General features: G+C 44.2%; 1 protein-coding gene across 3 annotated transcripts; it reads right to left on the reverse strand.

Moving 5' to 3' along the window:
- Positions 1-1,857: 1,857 nt before the first annotated feature.
- Positions 1,858-20,581, reverse strand: LOC307241912 (WAS/WASL-interacting protein family member 1-like). Of its 3 annotated transcripts, none has more exons than XM_080016180.1 (9): positions 20,488-20,581; positions 11,700-11,790; positions 10,553-10,682; positions 10,263-10,385; positions 5,426-6,161; positions 5,189-5,283; positions 4,800-5,003; positions 3,508-3,621; positions 1,858-2,630 (listed from the first exon to the last, which is right to left on the reverse strand). In XM_080016180.1, exons 2-9 carry the CDS (start codon positions 11,742-11,744, stop codon positions 2,578-2,580), a joined length of 1,500 nt encoding a protein of 499 aa, XP_079872306.1. In that variant the 5' UTR covers positions 11,745-11,790; positions 20,488-20,581; the 3' UTR covers positions 1,858-2,577. The 3 variants fall into 3 exon arrangements, with proteins under 3 accessions (XP_079872306.1, XP_079872305.1, XP_079872307.1); XM_080016179.1 differs by lacking the exon at positions 20,488-20,581 and adding an exon at positions 16,252-16,390; XM_080016181.1 differs by lacking the exons at positions 10,553-10,682; positions 11,700-11,790; positions 20,488-20,581 and adding an exon at positions 8,706-8,826 and having other exon boundaries at positions 10,263-10,324.
- Between the last annotated feature and the right edge of the window lie 475 nt (positions 20,582-21,056).

The raw sequence follows: 21,056 nt of genomic DNA on the forward strand, positions 1-21,056 counted from the left end.
CGCGGGGGGGCTGGAGCCAATCCCAGCTGTCATTGGGCGAAGGGCGGGGTACACCCTGGACATGTCGCCGGTCTATCACAGGGCCGACATACCATGCACGCTCACATTCACGGTCAATTGTTAAGAGTCACCGATTAACCTAACCTGTGTACACACACACACACACACACACACACACACACACACACACACACAGTATACCATCTTTCCCTCCAAGGGCCAAGCCAAGAGCAGCCAAGATTGAGACACCTGGTCCTAGTGTCTGTAGCATATGGTAGTGTAGATGAGTGGTCCATGGTGCTGGATTAAGTCTCCAGTCTCTTTGGCGATGTGGTTCAAATCCCACCATTGCCAAGGTTTTGTATGTCTTTGGTGCATTGGTGAAACGCCAGGCGATGATGAAGAACGATCCTGTCCCAACATGAAACTGACAATTCATTGAAGAAGACAACCTACAACCTAAGGTTCATCATCTTCAGCTCCAAGGGCAAATCCAGTACCAGCAAAGATGGAGACACCTGGTCCTATTTACAGGTTGAGGAGGCTAACCTACTGGGCCGAATGCTCAGAAACTCAATTTGGCTTTCACAGCTAGATATTTAGTAAAAAGCTTTGTTGTTTGTTATATGTAATTCCCAAGAAGACTTTATTTTCACTGCCATTTTCTTTGGCCATCAGAGTGCACCTTGGTTGCATTATTTGCGTTTCATTCTCATTGTTTAAATAAACAACCTGGTGTGTACACTTCTTTTCACTTTTGCACTTATAGCTTTATCCCACATGGTGACCACCGTATTAGGGTTATAATTTTACATTTATTAAGTTACGTTTGAAAAGAGTTTTCTCTGAATTTAGAAATGGTTAGGTTTGGGTAATGATTGGGTGTGGTCAAGATCGGGGCACCAGATATGAACATTTGCAAGTACACACTGCAATGTGTTTAAACTCCAATTCCCACTGTTTATCCCATGCAATTTAAAGCAATTTATGTAACTTTTTATACTGTTGTTTTAAATTGCATGGGATAAGCAGTTGGAATTGGAGTTTGAACAAGCCAACATTAAAGCGGCATTATGTAACTTGTTTTACCTTAAAATAGCAGCTTCCAAATCATTTGGATGGTACACTGACTTGTAATATTGATGGCGAATGGCACCTCTTTCATTCTCCATATTAGCCTGGCAACCAGACCAATCTGCAGCTCATGTTTCATTTGCTCTGCAGAGCAAATTGGGCCACCCTCCCATTCAAACAGAATTCCACCCAACCTTGCCAGGGTCGGGCCAATTCCAACTGTTTATCTAATATGGGGCGGATTTGATACAATGACGAGAGCTGTCGACGCACCTAACCAAGATGGCTGCCGCTGACGTGGAACAGTCTGTTGAATCTGCTTTCGCGACAATATTAAACTACGGTACATTACGACTAAGCTTAACATAACATAAGCTTTTGTTGATAAGACGGATGTGTTTGCGATACTTCTGACAGGACTCGCTCAGTGCTACGTCACGTTTCGTTGCTCTGATTGGTTCTAAGTCTATCCAATTGCATTGAGAGACATTTTGACCTGCCCCCGTTGGTAATGGCCCTTGGGAATCGAAAATGAGAGGAGAGATTCCAGACTAATACGCATTTGCGAATTAGTCTGGTGATCCAAGGCTATATTTAAATAATCTCAAAGCTACAATCTTCTTTAGATTCTTTTGTCCGATGAACAAACAGGATGCTGGTCCATTATATTGTCATTGTCCAACAACCTTCTTCCACCTCTGTATTCTCCTTTTTTATGCTCAACATTCACTGACGTTCAGGAAGTGATGTCAAACACATTTCAGGAGGAAAAATACATCCCGATAAAGAAAAAAAAAAGTATTTTAATACAAAATATATCCACGATTCCTTTTGAATTCAGAATAAAGAATTGATGCATTTCTTCACGATTGTATGATTGCATTTCATCCAAGCTTAAAACATCATAGTTAACACGTGATGACAACATGAAATAAAATAAACAAAACTAAAAAGGTCCAATCAACGGAGTGCCAAGTTCAGAAAAACAAACAAAAAAAAACAAACAGAATACTGCACAGTTCCAAAACACTACTTAAAAAGAAGCTCCAAATCAAACTCAAATCACGTTGTTCCATGAGTAGGCACCTTGGAAGTCAAAACCCATTCAGTTAAACAGTGAGGCGCTAGAATGCTCGTCTTCAGGTCACGCTCCCAGCGCAATCAATCTACGAATGTACCGTTCAGCGGCTCGAGTAGAGCCCGATATTCAAGACACGTCAATACATTTTTTAAGGCACACCCAGCATCCCTCCCATGAACCCACCTACAATGTTTTGTAAAACCTCACAAAGTCGAAGCCTGACAATCTTGGATACAACGCACCACGTTGAAGCATATAATGAACTGGTCATTGGACTTTTTATTCTTTGGTCAAGTGCCACGTTGAAAATAAATGTATTGTAAACATCCTTAATGCGCAAAGGAAACCTCCAGCCATAGTGCAGAGAGAGAGAGAGCGAGAGCAAGAGAGAACAGATTATATGATAGGGTACAGTCTCCTCTTCACCTTGGTATTGGAGGTAGCGGCGGAGCACCTCTCTCCTTCTTACCAGACCCTATAAAAAAACAAAACAAAACAAAAAAACTAACAGAAATTAGTAGATTCACCCATGTCATATTTCTATCCAGCAGATAGGGCTCTGTCACAAGAATCCACTTTTTCCACGAGGCACATTTACAGGTACTCCTCACTTAACAACCGAGTTACATTCCTATGACCAGGTCGTTAAGCTAATTGGTCGATAAGCGAGGATCCACACCCTTACCGTTATTTCAGTCTTGGAGATTGTGAATGCTAGTGTAGTGAATACTGACTGACTGCAGGAATGAGAGACTGAGAAAGGGTGATGCGCAATGAGATGCTTGACGCTTAGACGCCGCGCTGCTTACAATATGCCGCGGTATTGTACACAGCGTACAATACCGACTGGTCGAAGAGCTAGTCGCAAGTCCGAACCGTCGTTAAACAGGTAGGTCGTAAAGCGAGGAGTACCTGTAAAAGGAATTTGTTCTGGTGATGTTTGGTGCATCACACTCAGTGCTTGAAGTGGGCCGGTACTCACTGTTACGCAATACCGGCACATCTACATTTTACTCTCTGGCGTTCCAGGCCTTTTTCTTGCACACAGCCACTTCTCACAAGCTGCCGGTGTTCTGCCCTCTCAAGTGAACAAATCAAGTGGACATGTTGTAAAATATATCATAAATTATTTAGTTGGAGTGCACTTATTCATTTAGTTATTAGAACGCACAAGCTGCGAGCTCCGGCTTAAGCACTGGCACATATCTATTTCCACTTCAAGCACTTGGGTTAAATAGCCAAAGAACCCCCTCCCCCATCGACATTGTTAAGTTACTTATTTCCAACAATGGGGTGGACATAAAACTCCCCATTGAATCATCGTAACAAACAATTAGGAATTGCGTTGTGACCTCGTCCATCGTTCTTGCTCATCTTGCTTGGGTAGGTCTTCTGGCTGGGTGTGTAGGGTTCTGGAGGCGGCAGGTCCGAAGCAGGATGGAAGGTGAAGCGACACTCCCAGTCATCTAGATAGATAGATAGATTTAGGTGCGGTGCTCAGCTGAGGTCAGTGTGATACCAACACAGCGTGGTACCATCACAAATACTTTGTGGACCGAGGAAAAAGAAAGATGAAGTTTGGCCAAGTGGACTTTTTTTTTTTTTTTTTAGGGTAGAAATTATTTAAAAGAAAATCCAAGATTAAGAAAATATCTTTGCAGTGATGTTTATATTCAGACATTATGTGGCTGTTTTGCAGAGGTAGAGCGGGTCGTCCAGTAATCAGAGGATTCATGGCTCGATCCGCCGTTCTTCCTGGCAGCACATGGAAGTGTCCTTGAGCAAGACACTGAACCTAAAGTGCTCTCGATGAGCTGGTGTGCACCTTGCACGGTTGTCGCCGCCATCGACGTATGAATGTGTGTGTGAATGGGTGAATGAATGTGAGGTGTTTATTATAAAGCCCTTTGAGTGGTTGCAAGACTGGAAAAGTGTTATAAGATGCAGTCTATTTACCATTTACTTAAACTGATCCAAAATCCAAAATATTATTTATTATTTAGTGATAGATTTGTTCTAGAATAGAAAGTCCGAGACTAAGGAAGAACTAGTCAGCTCCTTCTGCCTGGTCTTGGTGCTGGTCTTCTCCAGGTCAATTTAGTCAGGTTGACCAGGTTGGAGGCCAGAGGCCACATTACAATTACATTTACATTTAGTCATTTAGCAGACGCTTTTATCCAAAGCGACTTACAATTGTTCAAAGACCGACGGACGCAGCCATCAGGAGCAATTAGGGGTTAAGTGTCTTGCTCAAGGACACTACAGCATGCTAGCAGGAGGAGCCTGGGATCAAACCAGCAACCTTTGGATCACTAGACCACCAGCTCTACCGCATGAGCTACCATCCACATCCATTCACTTAGACCTAGATTAGCTCTAATCTCCCTTCTGGAAATCAGATTTTTTTCTGAGACAGATTTATTTTAAATCATGACTGATAAAAGACCATTTCAGTTAATCCAGATTAAAAGTGTGATTTAGTCAAAGATTGGGCCTTATCTGTGCTTTCAGAATTGCATCTTTGTGTAATGCAGGCTCAGATTTTGAGCAGCAACTTGGGACCGGTGCTGCTTTTCCCCCATCCACTCTAATCATAAGCATAAGAGTTAGGATTAATGTCTGAACATCCCAGTTTCAAATTTACCAGTCTGCTGCTGGTGATGGTGGTGAGAGTTCTGGAAGCCATTGCCCATGGGTGGGGGAGGGGGAGGAGGCCCTCCCATGCCGGGCCTGTCTGGTGGGAGGGGGGGGCGCCCACCCGGGGCCTGCCTGCCGAGAGGCGAAGCACCCGACAATGACCTTTTGCTGCCCCCACCCCAAGCGGTGGGTGGAGGAGGAGGAAGCGGGCCTGCGTGGAATGGAGAGCGACATCGTTGGTAATTCACACGACGAATATGAAAAATCAAATGTCTCAATATGAATATGTGGGGTCAGAACATTAAATCACATGGAAACCATTCAACACGATATGTACGCAAATAAAGCACAAATTCAAGTCGTATTGGAACTAAAAGTCAGTCAAGTGCCGTTCACCTGTACGTCCTGCCGTCCTCCCAAGAGGCGGTGGTCTCTCGTTTGGTGGCGGAGGTAGGGGTCCGGAGCGGCCAGTCGAGGGTGCCAGAGCATGGCTGGTGAACAAAAACAAAATCGTCAACGATACAAATATGGCAAACAAACAAAACAAGCTTATGAATTAACGCTTTACACTCCAAATCGAGTGTCACGCTAAAACAACTACTGGGGGTTTAGGGAGCGGAGATTAGTCATAACCTGTTCAGTGACAGGTTCCTCTGTGGAAGGCGGGGGGTGATGTGGTCCTCCCCACCTGCTGGGGTCGGGGGGAGAGGAGGTGGTCCTGGTCGGCCCGGTGGGAGCGGGGGTGCCCCTCCCCCCACTGACAAACGGGAGGAAGAGGAGGAGATTGAAGACAAGGAAGATTTGGATGTGAGTGAAGGCGGAGGCGGTGGAGGCCCGTCCCGTGGTACAGCGGGGCGGTTGCCCCCAGCCGGGGCTGCTGGGGGTGGGGGGCGCTCGTCAGAAGGTGGAGGCCTCCCTCCTGGAGCCAGTGGGAAGGATGGGCGGAAGTTGTTGGGGAGTGGAGGTGGAGGTGCAGAGGTGCCCGTCCGCGGCCCGCTGTAGGAGCCCCCCGGTGGGGAAGGGACAGGACCGTGCCTGCTTGGTGGAAGGCCGGGGAGTGGGGGTCCTGTGGAAGAACCGGGTCTGGGGCCTCCGGGGACCGGGGGCGGTTGGGGTCCACCCCGTGATTGGAAGCCCTGGTTTGGCCGAGGGGTGCTGGGCACAGGGGGCGGCAGGCCCCCTACAGTGTCTGCCCTGGATGAGGGCATTGAGCGGCCCTTTGGCAGCTCAGGGGCGTTGCTGCGTGGACCAGACCCTGGAATTCTTGGGGGGCCCGTGGAATCTGCACCACCACCCCCCCCACCAAAGGGCCTTGGGCCAGCTGAGCGCCCTCCTGGTGGGAGAACAGGACCTCTGTTTGCTCCGGAGTCTAGAGAAGAGAAAAGAAGGCTGCAACATCAGAGCTCCTTTCATCAGACAGACAGACAGACAGACAGACAGACAGACAGACAGACAGACAGACAGACAGACAGACAGACAGACAGACAGACAGACAGACAGACAGACAGACAGACAGACAGACAGACAGACAGACAGACAGACAGACAGACAGACAGACAGACAGACAGACAGACACTTTTTTCTTTGCATCATTTGAAAGTGGGGAATCAGAGCTTCCAAACAAGGTGTCAATTGTGCAACTCAAGCAAATATTTTAAAAGCTATGTTTTGTTAATGACAAAAGGTGTGGCAAACCGTGTTTCTGACATTCTCACATTCAGGTTGAAATCCGCTGTTTGAAAATGAAGTCCAGTACGCACTGCTAACACTGACTTTGATCTATCGCACTGGTCAGGTTAAGATCTGATATGATATAGATCTTCCTCCACCTGCTTCTCCTCATCCATAATAACCCAGGGAAATGAAAGTTCACACAAAAGTGAAACCGGATCCTCATCTTGTTTACGGAAGTGACGTCAGCAATTCTTACTCGATGATACACGTTGGTACACGCCCCGTCCACAACAATGTCTCCGTGTGTGTAAAAGTAGTACGATTTAAAGGTTGATCTTTATCAAAACGGTTGGGGGTTTTGCTGCGGTGGCTCACATATAACACACACACACACACACACACACACACACACACACACACACACACACACACACACACACACACACACACACACACACACACACACACACACACACACACACACACACACACACACACACACACACACACACACACAGAGATGAATAGAGAGGGTTGTGTCAGGAAGGACATCCGGCGTAAAAACCATGCCAAATCAAACATGCGGACAACAAATCTGATTTCCATAATGGATCGGTCGAGGCCCGGGTTAACAACGACCGCCACTGGTGCCGTTAGCCAACAGGGTGCCAGTGGAAATTGTGCTACTGTCGGCCGAAGAAGAAGACGGGGAAGGCGTGTCCGGAGACAGCAGCAGAGGAAGAAGGGTAGGAGAGTAGAGTAAAGAACAGGAACTTTGAACGTTGGCACTACGAAGGGTAAAGAGAGGGAGCTGGCTGACATGATGGAGAGAAAGAAGGTAGATGTACTATGTGTACAAGAGACCAGGTGGAAGGGGAGTAAGGCCAGGAGTATCGGAGCCAGGTACAAACTGTTCTACCATGGAGTGGGTGGCAAGAGAAATGGGGTAGAGATAGTCTTGAAAGAAGAATATGTCAAGAGTGTTTTGGAGGAGACTAGAGTGTCAGAGTGATGAGCATGAAGCTGGAAATTGATAAGGAGGTAATGAATGTGGTCAGTGCATATGCTCCCCGAGTTGGGTGTGAGATGGAAGAGAAAGAAGAATTCTTAAGTGAGTTGGATGTAGTGGTGGAGAGCGTCCCCAACGGAGAGAGAGTGGTCGTTGGAGCAGATCTCAATGGGCATGTTGGCGAAGGGGTCAGAGACATAGGTGACGAGAAGGTGACGGTGTGAAATGTAGAAAGACAGATGGGGGTGGATTTTGCCAAAAGGCTGGAATTGGCTGTTGTGAATATGTATTTCAAGAAGAGGGAGGAACACAGGGTGGCATACAAGAGTGGAGGAAGGTGCACACAGGTGGACTACATCTTATGCAGAAGGTGCAATCTGAAAGGGATTAGTGACCGCAAAGTGGTGGTTGGGGAGTGTGTTGCTAGGCAGCATCGGATGGTGGTCTGTAGGATGACTCTGGAGGCCAAGAAGAGGAAGAGAGTGAAAGAAGAACCAAAGATAAAATGGTGGAAGTTGAAAAAGGAGGAGTGTTGCATGCAATTTAGGGAAGAGGGAAGGCAGGCAATAGGTGGGAATGAACGGTTACCAGATGACTGGGAAACAACTGCAGAAGTGGTGAGGGAGGCGGGCAAGAAGGTACTCGGTGTATCATGCTGGAAGAGGAAGGAAGACAAGGACTCTTGGTGGTGGAATGAGGAAGTACATGAGAGCATAGAGCAGAAGAGGTTGGCGAAGAAGAAATGGGATAGTCAGAGAGATGAAGAAAGTAGAGACAGACAGACAGACACATATACACACACACTTTTTTCTTTGCATCATTTGAAAGTGGGGAATCAGAGCTACAGGAGTACAAGCTGATGCGGCACAAGGCGAAAAGAGAAGTGGCGAAGGAGAAGGAAAAGGCTTACGACGAGTTGTATGAGAGGTTGGACAGTAAGGAAGGAGAAAAGGACTTGTACCGATTGGCAAAGGGACCAAGCTGGGAAGGATGTACAGCAGGTTTGGGTGATGAAGGATAATGATGGGAATGTGCTGACTAGTGAGGAAAGTGTGTTGAGAAGGTGGTAGGAGTACTTTGAGGAGTTGATGAATGAAGAAAATGAGAGGGAGAGAAGAGTGGATGATGTGGGGATAGTGGTCCAAGAAGTGCAGCAAATTAGCAAGGATGAGGTGATAACAGCATTAAAGAAGATGAAGAGTGGAAAGGCAGTTGGCCCAGATGACATACCTGGGGAAGCATGGAAATGTTTAGGTGAGATGGCAGTGGCGTTCCTAACGAGACTGTTTAACATCATCCTGGAAAGGGAGAGGATGTCGGAGGAGTGGAGAAGAAGTGTACTGGTACCCATCTTTAAGAATAAGGGAGACATACAGAGCTGTAGTAACTACAGGGGAATAAAGTTGATCAGCCACAGCATGAAGTTATGGGAAAGGGTAGTGGAGGCTAGGTTAAGAGGAGAGGTGGGGATCAGCGAGCAGCAGTATCGTTTCATGCCAGGAAAGAGTACTACAGATGCAATGTTTGCTTTAAGAATGCTGATGGAAAAGTACAGGCCAGAGGGAGCTGCACTGCATCTTTGTGGATTTAGAGAAAGCATATGATAGGGTGTCAAGAGAGGAAGTGTGGTATTGCATGAGGAAGTCGTGGTGGCAGAGAATGTGGATATGGATATGGATATGTATGAGGGTAGTCAGGCAGTAGTAAGGTGTGCAGTAGGTGTGTCGAAGGCATTCTAAGTGGAGGTGGGATTCCATCAAGGATCAGCTCTGACCCCTTTCTTGTTTGCAATGGTGATGGACAGGTTAACAGATGAAATCAGGCACGAGTTTCCGTGGACTATGATGTTCGCGGATGACATTGTGATCTGTAGCGGGAGTAGGGAGCAGGTTGAGGAGAATCTGGAGAAGTGGAGGCATGTATTAGAGAGAAAAGGAATGAAAGTCAGCAGGAGTAAGACAGAATACATGTGCCTGAATGGGAGGGAGGGCGGCGAAAAGCTGAGAATGCAAGGAGTGGAGGTGGAGAAGGCGGATGAGTTCAAGTACTTGGGGTCGACCATCCAAAGCAGCGGAGAGTGCGGGAGTGAGTTGAAGAAGAGAGTACAGACCGGGTGGAGTGGGTAGAGAAGAGTGTCCGGAGTGATCTGTGACAGAAGGATTCCAGCAAGAGTGAAGGGGAAGGCCTACAGGACGGTAGTGAGACCAGCTATGTTGTACAGTTTAGAGGCGGTGGCACTGACAAAAAGGCAGGTGGCTGAACTGGAGGTGGCAGAGTTGAGGATGTTGAGATTTTCATTGGGAGTGACGAGGATAGACAGGATTAACAATGAGTACATTAGAGGGACAGCTCAGGTTGGACAGTTTGGTGGAAAAGTGAGAGAGGCCAGATTGAGATGGTTTGGACACGTGTGTAGGAGAGATGAGAGTTACATTGGGAGAAGGATGCTGAGGATGGAGATGCCAGGCAAGAGGAAAAGAGGAAGGCCAAAGAGAAGGTTTATGGATGTGGTGAGGGAGGACATGCAGGTGGTTGGTGTAAGGGAGAAAGATGCGCAGAACAGAAGGTATTGGAGGCAGATGATCCGCTGAGGCGACCCCTAATAGGAGAAGCCGAAAGAAAAAGAAAGACACACACACACACACACACACACACACACACACACACACACACACACACACACACACACACACACACACACACACACACACACACACACACACACACACACACACACACACACACACACACACACACACACACACACACACACACTTTTACTCGTACCGCTGGTGTCTCTGTTTCCCATGGATCTCAGCTTGGGCATTCCTCCCTGGAACAGGCCTCCCAAGCCAGATGGTGCCCCTCCGCCAAAGCCCCCACCCCCACCACCTCCACCTCCTTTAGGCTCTGAGAAATACAGCGAATACAATTCATTAATTTGCACATTATGAGAGACGTCGGCAGTCTGTGACCCCCGAGATGTATCCCCGACATTAATCAGAATGTTTTCTATGGCTTTCTATAGCTGGATATTTAGGGGAAACTGTCGTTATGTGAATGTTGCTGAGTCTTACTGTCCAGTACGGGTACACTGCGGTCATTGGTGATGGCCTTTTTCAGTTTGGTGCCTTTAGAGATTTCAGACAGGAGGGTGTTCCTGCCCTGCTGCTCCGAGCGATTCAGAGACGGCTTTTCTGTGTTGGCCTAGAAAACACGCACAAAGTGACAATCAGAATCTGATTCGCTCACTCATACAACAAGGAATTTGACTCAGTTTGTGCATTGCGGTTACAAATATTATTTCTATTGGAAATCTGAAGCTATACCTTGACTGTGTCCCTTAATAGTGGCTCAATAGTTTTTACTTTTTATTCTTGAAAATATGGAAGTATGTGTCATTTGTTCTTGTGATAATTTGCATGGATGATTTAAAGAACTGTGCATATTATCTGAAATGCTCCAAATTCCGGCAAACAAGATGCAATGACTTAATTTCAACACAGGGTGTCTCTACTGATCTGGGTCAAAGTGGAACAATGAACATTGTAGATCATATTGCAGATATTTACATATCCAAGAGTCTGGCTGAATTCCCATGAAGCCAGCTTTTGTTTAAGGCCACAGATAAGCCAACTCACTTCCTGATACTGTTGTCTTTGTTATAGTTTTCACTACATGATGTATGTTCCGCTTTGGCCAATATTAAATTTGGAACAAACAGAAAATAGGGCTGCACCGATCAGCCTTCCATTGCCAATACGGTTCACTAGGGCAGTCACCATCGTGACAATTTAGTTAACAAATAATCACCACTATAATGGTGGCATAAAATCTAACTAATATAATAATACACGTCTCCCAGCAGAAGAGCCATTTATTGGACAGTTAATTTTCCTCAAGCCAACTTATGGAGGCTCACCTAATTCCCCTTCTATTTATTGTGACATTGGCACAAATCCTAACAAAATTTGGATGCAAACACATCACTGGAAAATACAACGATTTTAGAAAAAGATCGCTATCAGGTTATGTTATAATTGTGAAATCTCTATGGTTCAGATCCCTAATCTTCAAATGTCTACCAATCAATCAATTTTAGTTTGTGGTGGATGGAATATGAGTACATGACTCTTTGTGTTGAGATATTCTGCAATAGCGATAAAGTCATGAGGTATAATGGACGACAGTGTTAGCAGTACGGCATTCCCTAATCACACTCACCAAAGCAAGAGTGGGAGGAGGGGGGGGGCATGGTGGGGGAGGCATCTTTTTCTCCTCTCCTGTTCAAAGTGCGTGTGCTGGACGCTGCACCCTGTTGGACACACACACACACACACACACACACACACACACACACACACACACACACACACACACACACACACACACACACACACACACACACACACACACACACACACACACACACACACACACACACACACACACACACGTCAGAAGCGAACACCTGGGAGGGGGACCAGGGGGATGGAAAAAGGTGACAACTCCTGCATCTCTAGCCACTGGCTCTCTGACTTTAAAACATCCCTTTTAAGGATTTAAAAGCCATTATAGCTTTGCAGGTTCAGCCATATCTCACCATATTTTGTTAGCGTGTGGAGATACAATACAGGAATAATTAGAGATACATACCATATTCCAAACCTGTCACTCGATGTTTCAGCCACTTCAATTACACACCCAGGAATAAAACCAACAAGTGTTAAGGCAACCTCAAGACAAAAATCAAACTAATTACCCTCTATGGCGGAGAGTCTTCAAAAAGGGCGTTTTGTCGGGACCAGAACAAAAGGTCTCGTAAAACAGTAAAAACTGCAATAACCAGAAAGACAAATGGGACGTGGCAGACCTAGAAATATCTGATTACAACAGTACATTACATCTAGAATATCGGACATGTGGGCGATGAAGCAGTAGCATCACAAACACTTGCTGAGCTGAAGTGGTCACGATTTAGAGCCTTGTCCACATCTTCTTGGAATGAAAAACACATGACACCCAGGCAATCATGTCAGAATGTGTATAACACATGACACAGGATTCTCAACATTGGGGTTGCAACCCTGCGTGGAGCCACTTGTCATGCACATTGATATAATTTTCATGAATAAAAATGGTTAAAACAGGTTTGAAATATATAACATTTCCATATAATGGCACTGGAAAGAAAAAATAAAAATAAAAAAAAAGAAGAGTAGCTTTGGGACCTAAAAACAAAGTAAGAAAGACCCCCGGCACATTAGATAAATATATACAGTACATCCATAAATACTGATCAGTCGATGGAGGACAAGAGTATAATGATGCAAATGGTGAATTATGTAATCCAGAATAATAAAATAAATCTGATAGAAAATTATCAGAACACCAAAAGATATGGCTTTATCCACGTACTTTGTATATACGAGCAGCTCTCCGATCAGTTGGTATTGTACGGTGCGTACAGAACCACAGCGTGCGCGCTGCATGTGTGGCGTCTCAGTGTCAAGCATCTCATCACGCATCAGCGTTCTCTGTCACAGTCTCGTTCCCGCAGTCTGTCAGTATTCACTACATTCACTGCATTTGCAATCGCCACATCCCCTTACCATCAAATAACGCGGGTCCTCGCTTATCGAGCAATTGGATTAATGACCTGGTCCTAGGAGCGGAATTCAGTTGTTAATTAAGGAGTACCTGTATATCACATTGTTAACTAACTATAAAGGAATGAATATCATGTTGGTCTGTATGTCCTTTTATTAAAAACAACTAGCGGAAGAGCGAGCCGCTCAGCTCTGTGCAGCAACAGGACGGGGCTTCAGGGCTCTGCAACTGAGTCACTTACGTCCGCAGTGCAGCCCGTTCTGACGGGCATGCCCTAGTCAATTTAAATGCTCGGTTCAATGTCTCTTCACCCAGATCCCATTTATTTCAGTTTCGTATGACCCCCCGCCAATGACAAGGTGACACTGCCTCATCAGGTCAGCTCCCCATCTATCACTCCATTTCATGCCCTGCCAGGCTCTACAACTCACCTCTGGCAACTTTCCGTTCCACCTTTGTTCAAGTTCAAGAGATTATTTGTCACATTCATATACATACCGTCATACATATATACAGTAAAATGTCACGACACCTGGTGATTATGCACAATAAGCTCTATAAGCTCTAAACATACTAAAATGTGCGTAATCGATATGAGGTGCTCGCGTAGGCAGCCGCAAGGGGCGGTGCCACAATCGCGATTCTGGGTTCTATAATTATAGAATAGAATTTATTGTCTGTGTTGTATTGGTCACCTCCCATCTTTTGCTTTCTAACCATAAAACACTTTTATTGATTTTGCTTTGGCCTAGGACACACTAGTGTATTAGTAGAGTTTCTGACCAGGAAGTTGTCGTTTTATCCTTTTGCTGATTTTTTTTGTTTTAATCCTGTGACGTCACCGGACCCACGCCAAGAAAGAAAGGACTTTCACGTGAAATCCCTCACAATACGGCTGACATCGGACCGTGGAGGAGGACTTCACGTACCGTGGTGTTGCGGTCTGTGTAATAATGCAGAAATACTAACCCTGTCCCCTGTCAACATGGCTCATTTCCTAATGCTAGTTTCCTCAAAGTTTTGATGGTTGGGTAGCCATAGCGTGAACCAGGAATTGTGACAGACCACACATCTCGCCTCATCTGTCTCCATTACCCATGCACTCGATGTGAGAGTAATGGAGACCCATATTTCTTCTGTCCAAATTCAGATCCCACAACGTTCCGCCAGCATCATACATCGCAACTTTTGATAAGTTGCTGATGCTGTAAATCATATATTTTTGCCAAATATTATGGACAAAAGCAAGATCCAAGACCCTGAGGTCAGTCAAAGTTGACCGTTTCTAAAAACCAGTGGTGCAAATTCCAAAATATAGATACGGTGAAACATCTTGCATCTCCATGTATAGAAGAACATTAGAAATAAGCCCTTCCACATTCTGGACATTCAGCTAGCACCGACAATGGATGGATGGATGGATGGATGTCAATCACTCCACCCATAGTATGCTCTCTTTTAAGTCCATGTAGAGCAAGTCCATCCCATGTGAAATACTTTTTTGATAATCATTTACAGTTGACACAATTTGTCAAATTGACAATTTGACAAGTTGACATGACGATGGAGTACACTATAATACCGAAGGGTGGATTTAAATTGCTGATTGCTTTAAATGACATGCTTTAAGCATGGAGGTATTAATAACCTGCTGTGATCACACACACAGAAAAAGTAAGTACGTCCAGAGATAAAGCCCTGAAATACATATTCACACTCAAGGAAGTCGGCCATGTTGATGAGCGATCCTGCTTTGTGGTGGAATTCCCCTTTAATCAAGCAGTGCAAGGAGAGGAAAAGAGAGAACGCAACTCGATCTAGGATTCCAGAGTGGACCCTTTGAAATGACAGGACACACACACACACACACACACACACACACACACACACACACACACACACACACACACACACACACACACACACACACACACACACACACACACACACACACACACACACACACACACACACACACACACACACTTTGGTGATTCATGTCCTCCGCTAACAAGTTCCCCAGATAAACGCAATACAATGCTAAGATAGAGATACTGTATAATTCCTCGAAATCATCATATAACAAACAACAGATATCGGATTTCCAATATTGGTGTTTTGTTAGATATGTTATATCGGCCTGTCAGTCATAAACCTCTGATATGAAAAATAATGAAAAAAGTTCCTCGGTAGGGTTAGGCGGTAGACCTGTACCGAATATTTACGGTATATCGATGTATTTTCAAACAAGCTATAGGATGAGACAATAACGTTTATGTCGATGTAATGATGTTGCGTTAAAATACTTAACCTTTTCTTCCGTAAAGCGGCACCAGTGTGCATCTCTCCTCTCTCACTCTCCACGCAACCCCGCCCGGGTGCAGAGGGAAAGTGAGGGCAGAGGGTCAGTCCGCAATACGCTACTTTGGGTTCTTTTTTTGTGAAGTCGCTTGAGAAAGTCCTGGATCGCGTTTTTCCGGTCTGTTTACAAATATATGGTTACTTGTTATGGAAATATGACAAGCGACTTCATTTTTTTATATCAATTGTTGCTTTTTTCCCCAAGGCAGAGGTTCCCAACCACCAGGCCATTCGCCACCGGGCCAAGAGAAGGTGGGCGGGAATTTTTTCAGAAGCGATTTCCACCTTTCTCCAAATAAAGCAAATAAAAACATTTACTCTGTTTCATAATTGAATGAAACAAAGGGTTCCGTGTGAAACAGGGACACTTTGTCAGCCACTATTTTCAAACTTTTTTTTTTTTTTAATTCGTATATAACGAGGTTCACAGACGAAACAATAGATTCCTGGCATTAATCAAAGGCCCTTTTTTGAATGTTCTCTCATAGTACGTATCATTCTAGGAGAGCCTGGCTCTCCAGTTACTCATTAAAACATACCCCTCATATATGGGACTCCCAATTTGAAAACGCTGGATTACTAGCTGCTGAAAACCAGTGAAACTAAACCCTATATATGTACTGTCACACATTCTGTGTTAAAAGATAGGGAGACAAATCTGTTTCACAGAATTAAAAAGGCCATTTGGAGGAACCAGTTGGCTTTAAATTATCCCAGAGTCCCAGACTCAAGCGACGTCGGCAGACATCGACCATCCAATGGATTGTTCATAACAAATAAAGTATGAGACCAAAAATCTACTTACTCAATCTATGGCCATGGAGGAGTCAGCAGCAGAATGTTGAGATAAACATAGAAGAGGCCGCTCAGTTCATTCTTCACACAGAAACCCCGACCACGAAAAATACAAAAAGCGAAGAGGAAGACAAGGAGTCTCTATCAAGTCTTAAAACGTACAACTGTGAGCAGAGCTTCCTAATTCTACTTCCTCTCAGCGACACACACACACACACACACACACACACACACACACACACACACACACACACACACACACACACACACACACACACACACACACACACACACACACACACACACACACACACACACACACACACACACACACACTTCTGCAGTCAGATCTTTGAGCGGCATGATGAAACTATGCATACAGAATGCTATCTGCGAAATTTGAAACTACTAGTTTCAAAATTTGAAACTACTAGTTTTAACAGCAACAAAAGAGAGGCAGCAGTAGCGATTGAAGAATAAAAAGTAAATATTGAACAATAATCAGGGTAAAATATAGACAACATGAAGATGAAGTTCTGATTCAGAATCAAGATTAAAGTATGGGAGTAAAACGAATGAGTGGTTTGAAAAAACACATCATTCACACTGCATTTCTCCTAGATTCTCAACGCCACCAAACCGTGGTAAGAATTAAGAATTCAAGCAAAGTACTGGAGCCTATGTGGGGTTTGGGCTGTGTCTTATTGCAAGTTTTCTTCCATTAGCTGGAACAAATTCAATAAAATTCAGATGCTTAGGCTACATCATAATGGAAACACGGCGTCTGTTTGATGGTAGAAAACAAAGAACAAACTGATCATAGAACAGAAAAAGTCTACCTCCGGAGCGGCCGCATCCGGTGTTCTGCATGAAGCACTTCCTGTCTATGAAGGCAGAACCCAGAGCTGCCATCAATGGCAATATTTTTATAGTGTAGGTTATTGTGAGTTATATTGTTAATGTTGTTATAAGTGATATTGCCACTTTCTTTTTCATATTTTAATTTTCTTATTAGTTTTTTCAAATGTCTTTAATTTCACTCTGATTTTTATTCTATTGTTTGTCATTATCACTACCTATCGTTTTGATGTGAGATGCTGGGACATTGCAATTTCCCTCCGGGGATGAATAAAGTATCTATCTAACTACAATATAGAAGGCCATTCAAAATCATTTCAAACAATAAGCTCTATTGAATTTTAATCTGAGCCCCAGGGATTCCTTGTGTTATCTATTGAAATGGGGTAGCGGACATGACATGGAATAAACAAAATGTAAGGGAATGGGGTACAAGAAAAAAAAAAATCTAATATAAAGAGAGGGACACAGAAGAGATGAACAGAAATAGGGGTTTGTTTGTTTCTAATTCCGTCCATGTTCTTTCCCCAACTCAATTAGTACGACGGCATATTGCTCGGTCACATGAGCAGAGGAAGTGAGCGCCTGCAGGCAGCTACACAACTTTAGACTCTTTGTGTTGACACACGTCACACATGACTCCTATCTGCAGACCCAGTATAGATGTCACCAAATGCAATCGAAATGCAGACGTCGCCCAAACAACTCTGTCTACAATCTATAATCCACTCTAATAGCTGAATCTTAGATCTTCTGTTTGAGAAGTGGTTTTCCTAGTCCAGCAGTTCTCACACTTTTCTTTTGTGTGTATACCTCGAAGATCTTTTTTCAACTGAGCACCCCCTTCACTGGCATTGGGAGTGGCAAAAAATAAAATTTACCCAAATGATGTACTGAATGCGTTTTTTTTTTTAAACACTTACGTAATTTATAATTATATATATAACCGATATTTAACACTTTTTTTTTTTCTCGAAGTACCACAAAGTACCACTAGTGGTATGAGTATCCCTATTTGAGAAACACTGTCCTAGACCACATAGTTAACAATATTCCAATTTATCTCAATTTCTTCAAAAGATCTTCCCCCGTCATCTCATATCAGGGGAACACATACGATGCTTGAGAACCTTCTGAAGTGTGTTGAGGTTTGACATGAACCTGTAACGCAACAATACTCAGCTGCAGAGATACTATAGAATCAGACTGAAGGGAGGTAGTGGCTTCTAACGTACAGTATGCAGTAAATCGACAAAGAAATTACGTAACTCAATCTCTCTGCATTTGCCAATAACGTCAAACTTTGCCTCCATGACATTAATGCAGAAGCAGACAAGCACTAAATGATGGAGGTGCAAGACAGCACACAAGGCACAGGGATAGAAGCAGCTCACCAGCAGCTCACTGTTTGATTCTTTGAACTTTATTGGGCGGTTTCGCAGACAGGATTTAATCTAAAACCGGACTAAGATTTTGCTTCTTAAATTAATCCAGAAGTTAAAATGCCTTTCTGAGATGTGGCTTCATTTAATATAAATTTGTTCTAGACTAAGGTGATGATGGACTAGTCAGCTCCTTCTGTCTGGTCTCGGTGCCGGTCTTAGCCTAATAAGCCTGGTTGACCTGGAGGCCACATCCATTCATCCAAAGACAATTTAAGATTTCACTTAGACCTTGTTTACACCTGGAATTAACATGCGTCTTGGGAGATCCGATCACAAGGGGACAGCTCGAAGTACGTCTGTTCACACCTGGCATTATAATGCGTCTGCACATGCCTCTCGAGTAACTTCTCGGATCTCACTTCCCTGCTCTATATGCAAATAACGTACATAGTTTCCAATTGCAAAGACCAAATGGATTGGAGTGGAGTTTTTTTTCCCTCCTCTTGATGCCGCGCCAGTTTTCTTGTGTTTTTATTTTAGATCTATTTAATTTTGTTTGTTTCCTACTTGTATGAAACTTTTTTTTTTTTAAACACAATTTTAGATGTACGGTATTTGTTTCCCTCCGTTTCTGAATTGAATGTAACAAAAAACATGTCTGTCCTGCGCCGCATCATCCACATCTCCCCATTGCTTTCTGTTGCCAGGGGACTTAATATAGTAAGAGCTGGATTCTTTGTGTAAATACTTAACTTATAAATAAAGAAAATCCTGCACTTCTGTAACTGGGAGACTTTCTAAATTTCCCAACGAGACTTTAGTATGGCGCGCGAAGGAGTAAGTACTTGCGCTTAAGCAGAGAAGGTCGGTTGAGTAGACTGTCCTTCAATGTGGCCCAGGACACATTCGCGTTTACACTGCTAAAATCCATAATACCACCTCTGAATGCGGTCTGACTGATCGGATCTCAATGCGCCCTCAATGCTGTTTGATTGCATTTACGCCTGTACTTAGAGCTATGGGGCGGGCATGTTTAGTCAACCAATCGATTAGTTGACTTGGGAAGTGGTGTTGACTTCCGAGAAACTATTGATGATTTATTTATTAAACCAAGACTAGGGCAAGTCAGACTATTTAAAACCATGACTGAGAAGGACCATTTCAGTTGGTCCGGATTAAAAGTGTGATTTAGACTAAGTACCTGTGTTGCTCAAAGAACAGTTTTTAATTGTGGTTGGGTGTTTAGAGCCATGGTTATGAAATCTGTCTGTAACGTTAAACACAGAAAACATCCCATCGGAGAGGACATCTGGGCCTTGAGGATCAGTGTGTGTCACAGAAAAGGCAGCACTGTATGTACACTGCAGTGTGTATTGGTGCCTTCACACACACACACACACACACACACACACACACACACACACACACACACACACACACACACACACACACACACACACACACACACACACACACACACACAAAATCCCGCTTGCTTGTCCAGCACTGTCGTGTTTGTTGACCAAGAAAGAGAAGATTGGCCTTCAGCAAACAACCCTAAAGTGGCCAAAATGGTTTAATCTGCTATTTTAAAGTTTCTCAGTGGATGTCCTTATAAAGCTCTGTCGAATCAAAACGTCGGATTCCATTTGGATTCACTATTTTTTCCACTCTCCCCTCTTTGTATCACTCTCAATACACAAACATGCACAAACATAAATGAGCATTTAGAAGTAAATAGTGCTCCTTAAACACAACTCATGATTTGTTGCCTAAGTCGCTGCATTGTTCCCAGAATGGCATGCAGCAGACTAAATGTGGAGGAAAAAGAGAGAGAAAAGGCTAAATAAAAAGTCATATTTAATCGGTGTTATTATGTTTAAAATAATAGGAAGGCCTGTGCATGAACTCTGGATTTCTGCTCGGGTTTAACTTTTTTTTGGTCGTATACAGAAAGTTTCCGAGTAAAAAGAAAAACTTTGAGGACTGTGCGCTCCACTTACCTGTCGGGGTGTGAAACGTCTCTGGACGTTAGAAATGTTCCATGGGAGGATGGCAGTGTCGGATCTCATCTGCTTCTGTACGACCATCTGCTGCTTAATGAGCCGCAGACCAGCCTAACAAACTGCGCTAGCGCAGGTCGGATCCGGAGCCTCACATTGAGGAGGTTGGACCACAGTTGCGCCAATAGTTATACGAGACGCGCGAACGATTCGTAGGCGCCGAACACATCTTTTGGTGACTCGGGAGCCTGGAGCCAGGCCGATAAAAGAGCCGTTCGTTGGTATCGTTCTTGACTCGGTAAAAAAAATAAAAAATAAAAAATAGAGCCAGGCACACAGGTTGCCAGGCTTTAGCTGAGACTCGAATGTTGATTCGCGAACGAAAAGAGCCGAGCTGCGAGTCACATGCGCCTCAAGCAGCTAACACCTATAGTGGGTTGGGGAGCGAGAGGATCTTCGACTCGTAAACTTAAAATAATTACTGTGGACGAAATTAATTTAGACAAAAAAATCAATTTGGCATAATTCATGTTGAATGTGACTGAATTACACTTTGCATTCAACCAAAA

The sequence above is a fragment of the Zeus faber genome (assembly GCF_960531495.2).
Source record: "Zeus faber genome assembly, chromosome: 16".
NCBI lineage: Eukaryota > Metazoa > Chordata > Actinopteri > Zeiformes > Zeidae > Zeus > Zeus faber.